At 41.5% G+C, this 9,005-nt stretch overlaps 1 protein-coding gene across 2 annotated transcripts in view; it reads left to right on the forward strand.

Moving 5' to 3' along the window:
• The window catches only part of plxnb2b (plexin b2b), a 92,137-nt gene extending 88,369 nt beyond the window's left edge, over window positions 1-3,768 (forward strand). For both annotated transcript variants that reach the window (XM_079275261.1, XM_079275262.1), the window contains exons 32-36: window positions 1,026-1,173; window positions 1,341-1,405; window positions 1,663-1,738; window positions 3,022-3,096; window positions 3,645-3,768. In XM_079275261.1, the coding sequence (XP_079131387.1) occupies window positions 1,026-1,173; window positions 1,341-1,405; window positions 1,663-1,738; window positions 3,022-3,096; window positions 3,645-3,749 (469 nt within the window). In that variant the 3' untranslated portion in view covers window positions 3,750-3,768. The remainder of the gene's footprint in view (window positions 1-1,025; window positions 1,174-1,340; window positions 1,406-1,662; window positions 1,739-3,021; window positions 3,097-3,644) is intronic.
• Window positions 3,769-9,005: the final 5,237 nt, after the last annotated feature.

A 9,005-nucleotide genomic window follows, 5' to 3' on the forward strand; every position in this document is an offset into this window, starting at 1 on the left:
CCTGCTCCCATGTGACATTTAAGTGCATACATTAGTGTCACGTCGGCTGAGGCTCAAGCATACAAGACGACGTGTTGCATTTAGATGCTAGTGATTGACGTAAGGCTGGCAAGAGAGCACCCAAGGACAGGAGATGAGCGATTTAATTACTTACCAGACTCCACACCACGTTCTGCATCCACCCGTTCTGTTTATCAAATCAACTGAGGGCCATGTATTAAATATGAATGTGTGTATGAGCCAGAACAACAAACAAACATGGTAATTATGTCCCAGGCTAATTGAATTCTGTGATTATAGCAACATTGCTATTTTTATGCTTCCATTGTGTTCTCGCTGCAGCTTTCCCCGGAGATACTACCAAACCAGTATGAATTTTACACGGTTTGCGCTTCGTGTCTCAGATGGCGGGGCATTCGCACTGATCAGGGAGGAGAGTTTTTTTTGGAAACTACTGTATCTTGGGCATTCTTTTAAAAAAGGAGCGTGTGGAGCGCGTGTTTTCCTGTTCAGAAGGGAAATTAGCGAGCGTACTCGAGCACTACAAAGTCGCTGCTTTAGGTTGTAAGGCTGCACGCAAACTTGAAAGGTCAAAGTTTTGGTGTTACTTAAACATTTCTATTCACGTTCATCAGAGAAGAAACGCATCATTGACTGTCTCCACGTAGATGCCTTTTTGTTATTAGGAACTTCTCTGAGGTTATTTTTTTCTTCATTTCAGTTTCATTTAACAGCAATGATTCACAGAGAGGTCAGTATCATATGAAATAGTAATACGAACTGACAATCGAGGGTATTGTTCAGAATAAACTGACAGCCACAAGAAAGGCTTTTCTCCATCCCTGTTATTATCTTGTACTGCACTCAATTGCACCTCAGGCAAGTGCTCTCACACATGAAATGCCTCTCTGACGCAAATTAATTCACAGATGTAATGCGGCTGATTCGATTTTCCCCCATTCTGGAGCAATAGAAATGATAACCGCAATGATGGCCTGCTTGTTGCCCTTTTCGTCCCCGCGCAGCCTTCCTCTGCGGTTCTGGGTGAACATCCTCAAGAATCCCCACTTCACCTTCGACGTCCACGTGTCTGAAGTGGTGGACGCCTCGCTCTCCGTCATCGCCCAGACCTTCATGGACGCCTGTACCAAGAGCGAGCACAAACTCAGCCGGGTGAGTGGAAACGGGATGGAGGAGGAAGAGAAAAGGGGGGAGGGTGTTGAGGTGAAAGAGCAAGAGGGAACCAGTGAGATCAGACTATAAAGTGGATTACATGAGAAGTAGGAACTCAATCTCAAGTGCCATTGTTTTTCATCCTTGTGTCCACTTTTTGTCTCTAGGACTCTCCAAGTAACAAACTACTCTATGCAAAGGAGATCTCCACTTATAAGAAGATGGTGGATGAGTAAGTCCTATCAGCACAATATTCTTTCGATCTGTTGTTTTCTCGCCACTTTAAAAGGCTTCTTTTAAGAGATTTGTCAATAACAATTATAGAATGGAATGATTAAAGCCTCTTGTCTCCTCTCCGTGTGTGTGTGTGTGTGTGTGTGTGTGTGTGTGTGTGTGTGTGTGTGTGTGTGTGTGTGTGTGTGTGTGTGTGTGTGTGTGTGTGTGTGTGTGTGTGTGTGTGTGTGTGTGTGTGTGTGTGTGTGTATATAGTTACTACAAGGGCATCAGGCAGATGGTTCCTGTCAGTGATCAGGACATGAACACTCATCTGGCAGAGGTGTCACGGGTGAGAAACACTGCTGTCATTTTCTGTTCCACTTAGATTGCTCTGCTATTAAAGTTATAATCCTTAAAGTGACAATCCTTCAGAGTTGAGGCCCAGTGAAAACAATGGGATTTTGCTCAGGCCTTAGGAGGCTTTATGTTGATACATGAGCTTCACATTTTCAGAGTTGTTTGCATAGTTTGATTTTTTTTATATGTAATACAGAGTTTTTTTCCTCTTATGTCGCCGCAGTCGACCGTTTCTTAATACTGCAATTATATATATATATTGCGTTACTTTCATCCGTGGGCAATAGGTTCAAGCCTCATTGTGTGTTGTGTAACCTAACATACATTTATTTAAAAGAAAAGCTTTGAGATTGCCACTTCAAGCTCTCAGTCCTTGTTGATTATGCGACAGCTGTGCTTACCGTGCTAACAGAGAGTGTGAGGTTTAACACAACGGGAACATTCCTTCAGCAGCTATTTCCTCAGAAATACAATCGAAAAGCAATTGGTGCATCTGTTTACAATGCAAACATGCAAAGTAATTTTGTTTTCATAGAGAAGTCCGTCAATTATTTCTGCTACTGTGATCTGATTTCCTGCTGCGCGAGAAGCATCCCAGAACAACAACAGGGCACAGTAACAGGAGTTGGTTATCTTGCGGAGGAGGTGTGCAATTGGTCCCTGTATCTGTTAATATGTCCACCTACTGTTTCTCCCAATGAACCAACTCCTATTATTCAGTAGTAGTAGTAGTAGTAACACTAGTGGGTGGAAATGCAGATTCATTTGCATTCTGGAAATTAGGTTACAATTTGCACTTAATTTGGTTGGAGTTGAATGCTTTTAATGTCAACGGGCTGGAGTTGGAAATTCAGGGATTTCGGGAGTTTGGTTTGCATGAACAGCAACTTGATACGGTTCTTATACAGAGAGCGAACAGTGAGGCTGATATCAATGAGAGAGAATGAGATAGTTTCCTCTGAATCCCTCGTGCGTAGGTAGGCAATTTATATACAGTAGCGGGAATGGCGGACTCTGCCACTAACTAATGAATGCTATATAGAGACGTGATTTCTAAATGTAAATATTGTGAAAAACGTGTTTGATTTCATAAACATCTTAAGAATATAACTTTGACATCTGATGGTTATTAATGATAATAATAATCATTTTTGTTATTATTATGCCTTTTTTTTTTTTTAAACCTGGAAACGAGTACTTTACTCATTCATTTCTACAGTTTCATGGTTAAGTTACATTTTCTCCTTAACCCTAATTGTCTTTTATGTTCTCCAGTCTCACACAGACAAACTGAACACACAAGTGGCTCTCCATCAGCTTTACCAGTACGCCAGCAAATACTATGATGGGGTAAGAGGCCCGTCTCCTTCCTATCGCACCCAAAGGAGACTATTCCACTGAATGCACTACTGCCCACTATATTATTGCTTTTTCTTTTCTCTCTCTCTCTCTTCACTCTTGATATGCCAGAAGAGTGATTGTATGAAATTTTAATTGAAAGCATTTCTGCGGGATGTGAATTGGAAAATTGCTCTGGAAATTGATTTTTAAGCGTCCATTGTGCATTGCCACTTGAGGTCACGAAAAGGGGATAAACAAAACCTAATGAACAAGTTGGATAAACAAATGGGGCTGTCAGTCTCCCCTAAGTGTTGCTCGCAAACAATAACGGCTTATATGACGTGACTGTTGATGTCAAATAACACCATCCTCTCCTCCCACACTCCGCCCTTTTTCTTCCTCTTTGTCCTGTCCTCGGTCTCTATCCGTCTCCCCCTTCCCTGTTTCCTCGTTTTTCCCGACATTCTTCTTTTGCCCTCCTCTGCCCAATTCTTCGCTTATCATTTCCGACTTCTCCTTCATCCTCCTCTATTTCTCTCCTTCCATTCCTCTTTCAGATCATCGCATCCCTAAACGAGGACCCGGCTGCCCAGAGTAAACAGCTGGCCCTGCGGCTCCAGCAGATAGCAGCCATCCTGGAAAACAAAGTGACTGATTTCTAACCCAAGAGTGGAGAGAGGGAGGGAGGGAGGGAGGGAGGGGAATGGTAGGATACCGCCAGTGACTACATGGGCTTATTTCTTCTTTTAGAGAATAAAACATGGAAATAAAGAAAGGTGAGAGGGGACTCATGTGGTCGTGTAAATTGTACATCTTGGCCCTGGGACAAATTTTCTGTGCTGTGGAGTAGCAGGGACTAATGAAATACAGATAGAGAGTAAAATGGGGACGAAAATGATGTGTTACACTGTCATAGGTACGCCTTAAAGCTCACTTGCCAAACCTTAAAGGTCTGCTCGCTCATTCATGCTTCACTGAATATTGCTCCCACAATGCAGTGCGGTAGACCTATCTCTGAGAGTTAAGCCCCTCTGCGGAGCACAGGCGATAATCAGATGTTCAATTTCTTTCTGTGTAGAACAGGTTTTAAGAATTGTATTATATATTTTTTTTATTGTGCAGTCTTTATGCGGAAAGCTTTATAAGGAAAACAAATTATCTTTTTAAATGGATCACCGTGTGGTGCGGATAGTGTTTTTATTAGCCTGTGTGCGTAGATGTCTGCGTGAAGTACAGCATGTGAACAAGAGCGTGCGTTGCTAAATTCTAAGTGTGTGCGAATGTGTGCGAATGTGTGTGCACACACAGGATGCCTACTGTCAGGCGTGAAGGCGAAGGGACGCCTGCTTTCCGTCATTTTAATCCCCCATACCGAGTGACACACTGGAGCCTGTGCTCTCACGAGCTGTTCGACAGAGACCAAAGGGTCCTCACAAGGACACTGGTTAATCTAGCAATGCACAGGCTCACATGATTGATAGGTCAATAGTAGTTTCAGAAATGTTTGAGTAAACTCATTTTGACTCAGATTTGCTTGCCATTTGTGCTTGTGGAAATCGATAATAGCACAGTTTGTCTCCCTTTATTGTACAGTGCCATGATACATTCCACTTCAACTAAAGCACAGAAGGACATTTCAGTTCTTATTATTTCTGTGCTGTAAAACCTTTTTTTTTTAAGTGTCAGCTAGAAGCAACTTTATTCTCCCATGGAACAATGTTAGCTCTGCAATAATATCAGAATACCATGAGCCACAATCGACACTCGCATTAGCTTACTATGTGTATTCACATCCAGTAGCAATTCAGCAATATGTTAGAGAAATTTCCAAATTGATTCATTTACTGTTAGTGTTCATGATTTTTTCTTTTTGTGCCTTTTGTTTTGTATTGCTCTTGCAATGTTCCCAATAGTCATCGAGCATCCGGCTGCTAAAGCTATGAAATATACTTTTGCTGATTACCTGCCAGAGATGCAGTTGGTTCTTGGTATGTTTTGAACAAATTACAGCGATTCTAGCCTTTTGTGTGATGTTCGGGAGATCAGATTCAATCACGTACATAATTGTTGTAGTAATTGAGTCATTGATATGTCAGTGTCAGATCCGAGGTGTCGACAGGGTAGGAATGAGGGTTTGATATTTCTTGGGCCATTGATTGCCGCCATGCTTCATCCCTTAAGTGTGGGTTTTGCTGTTGACAGATGATTTAATTGTACTCCCCCTATCTGATCATGGATGTGCGTAGTTGACGGAGCACAACGGAGCTCCAGAGACCCCAGAATGTTAACGAGTCCTGCCTTGGCTAGAGAGAGGTTTGCACAGACCTCGAGCCTGCTGTCTCAGCGTGGCACCCTGGCATCCCGACCAACAGCACTTGGCACTGCCCTCTCAGCGCAGTGCAGAGCGGCACTCTGTATAATGGAATCAGCAGGGGAGGCTTTCAATCTTAATTGCATACCGACCGCAGACTCCATCCTCGTCTCCGCCGTTGTTTACTGCTGACTCCGCCCTCACTGACAGAGTTGATGCAAGAAACTTTTTTCAGAGCCTTTCTTTAACCAAAAATGTGCCTTATTGAGTAGGATGATACATATATATTGTTTCTAAATTATTCTATTGGTAACCTAGGTGATTATGATGACGATAGTGCTATAGACACGGCAATGTATTTGGACTTGTGATATTATGTGTGCTGTCTAAATTGCTAGATGCCCTACCGCAGCCATGTACGTGCCAATAGGCTGAAGACATTTCAGTGTGATTTCTTTTACGGTTGCCGTTTCGATGTGTGCATTTCCTTTGGGTGTCTGTGGCGTGTGCTTAGTAGGACTTTGTTGGCTATAGGGCAAACGGCCAAAATGAATAAATGTAAAACAATGTGGCCAATGTTATTTGGGTTTCCCTTGAAAATGTCTGGCATTCTTAAATTAGTCTGAAATCAAAAGGGTGTCCTTATGTAGACTGAATATAGCGCAAAATTGTTCCAGCAGTGTTCATTTCTTTTGCCCTGTGTTTCTAAGCTGTTCCACAGTGTGTACGATAAATGACTATCTATACTCGACAAATAACTTTTCTTACTGCTGTGCAGTTATTATTTTTATTTCATGTTTCCTATACCATATAAATCTTTGTAAAACATGTTGAAATACTGTATCTTAACTGTATAATCCTATGCATTGAGTCCTGGGACAAAAAACAAAAAAAAAGCTGTTTGTGCAGTTGTCGAGACTTTTTCCATTTGGGAACTTGTGAATGTGCTGTAATGATATAAGAAACTGGGACACTCCATTTTCAGTGCAGGACCATTAATGGGAGCCAACTCGTCATCCAAGGCAGCTCAGAAGATTCTCCGTCTTGTACCTGATTTGATTGAACTGGATGAACTTAAATTTTACAAAGGTTGTGTGTGTACGGAGCAGTTACCCACAGATTTCATCATACACTCCTTGAATAAACTCAGAGACATATACGCCCTTCATATCTGCTGTGTTTCTTTCACTTTAAGAATATGGATTTGCTTCAATTGAACACTCACCTCTCATGCATATTGCATGAGATACAATCGCCTTGGGTGATAGAGTAACACTTGCCCCAGGTTTCTTGTTAAAGTAAACTGAATCCTTGCTTTAAGTCTTTGGTATTTATGTAGCATGAGATTTCACTCACTGAAGAGCTTACACACAGACAGGAGTGATTGGTGGATTTATGGAAATTTTCACTTATTCAAACCAACCAATCACTTTACGAAATAGAGGGCCAAGTGCATGAACATTTTCTACAGATATTTCTGCATATTATGACCTCAAAGCACTTTCTTGATGGCATCAGTGCTTATATGCCGCACATACCCTATAATAATGATGGCTGATGCCTTTTCCACCCAAATGCCACATCTGGTTTCTGTCACACGGCTCAGAATACAGAGTAGAAGCAAAGGTCTGGCTTCATGAAACGAGTTCATAATGTAAATAGCCCGCACGGCATCTCTGTCATCGGCGGGGAAGGTTGAAAAATTGCTGCGAAAACATTAATTAAATACTGACAGCTAAAAATGAAATTGGAGAAAAGAAAGATGAAAGGCAAAATTGCCTTATCTGACTGCTTAACAAACCCTGACGGCGGGGTGGGGACATCAAAGACAGACTAGAGGCCTGCGCAGGCCATCGTCAAACTGAGCAGATCATTGATGCAGCAACAGAACAACTTCAAGGGCTGCTGCAAGAGTGATTACACTTGATTATTGCAAGCACGGCATCTTGTACACTATCCTTGATCGCTGCTGGAAAATCTGTCAATACTGTACTTAATATTTATATTAAGACATGCAGCTTACATCATTTTGGGAGTCAACATTCTTTGGCGTGGCCTGCATTTGTGATAAGATTTCAAAATAACCATCCCCTTGAATGTCCAGAAATCAATCATACTGCACACTGAAAATAACAATTTTAAGTCTGCAGGGTTTCTGTCAAGAAATTGGGTTAAAATCTGCACGTTGCTGGCTTCTCTTCTCCTGCCTGGGATACTTCGCAGACAGCCTCTCCTTTAGCAGGAGACTGTTTACCAGCAGGCTGCGTTTCACTCACATGTTTCAAACCATCGAATGAGATTTGGCTTTGATTTCCTTCGCCTTAGGGGGAAGAGAAGGAGGAGGAGGACTTGGTGAAAATAAAAACAATGATGGCGTGGTGTCATTTTTAAACAGTTGTTCTGATGAATAATTTAAAACCTACCACTAACTGATTCTATGGCTCGCTAAGCTTAGCAATAACCCTGGAGCAAAATAAAATATCCTGTTAGGTTTGGTTGCATTTTTAGCAGATTTGCAACTACCGGTACATGATTTGAGAGGGGTTTGAATTTAAACTTCTTAAAACCAGAGCAGACAGTTAAATCAGCTGTGGTCTCTTTAACAGGTCAGTTTAATAGGCTGGGAGGAGAGAGAGAGAAAAGACGACTCGTCTATAAAGAGAACTGTTCTCTGGGAGGTGAGTTTCAAACCACAAATACAGAAGCCCAAACACTGTCCGTGAGTTGAGGTTGTTGTGCTTCGGAAGAATACATGTGTGTTGGATACAGCTATAGTATATGTAGCCTAAGCAACTTGGAGTAAAAGTAAAATAGTATCCACTATATTTTCAAAGAGACCTGTTCAATAAAAAACTTTTAAAAACCTTTGAGACATTTTTAAATGAGAAAGCCTTTAACGTCCAAATATAGCCTAAAACAGCAGGTTGTTTAGAATGTGGTAAAATATATGGATTTTTTCTTTCAAGTCAGTCTTACAACAATATTCACATGCCCGGGAATGTTATTACAAGTTATACAAGTTAATGTTATACAACTTATTGCTTGTTTAAGCATTCCTCCTGTACCTACTGGGCAAATACCATACCTGATGCAACGCCAATGTAAGAGATGAGGGACAAAATCCACTTTACTTTGAAACATTGTCTCATTCTGGCTTCTGCTGAACTTTGGAACAAGCTGCATTTTTGCACAGAACAAAGACTTTTGGTTTTCTATCATGGCCAGTATGGACAGAAGAACCAAATAGAGCCCCCAGTGAATGTTTTACATTCCACACGGGTATGCTGTATTAAGATAAACTTGACCAAAGTTGAACCCATTATTTAATTCAATGATTCAGACCAGTGCGTAATTACGCAAAGGGCATTGCTGAAGAATGCATGAAGTGCTGTCATTCCTGCCTGATGATGATGAACTACAGATATTTAATCAACGGAAATCTAGACATTATATTCTACAAGCAAGTGTGTTAGCCTGTACAGCCATGCAAAACACAGTTTATGTGCGTGAACCCCATGCCGTAAGGAAAAAAGCTGCAGGTTTGTCCATAACTGTGTCGATGAGTTTCTGAATCCCGCGCAAAATTTGCTCGAATCCTCTTCTGCTG

Source organism: Melanostigma gelatinosum, assembly GCF_949748355.1.
Source record: "Melanostigma gelatinosum genome assembly, chromosome: 1".
Classification (NCBI taxonomy): domain Eukaryota; kingdom Metazoa; phylum Chordata; class Actinopteri; order Perciformes; family Zoarcidae; genus Melanostigma; species Melanostigma gelatinosum.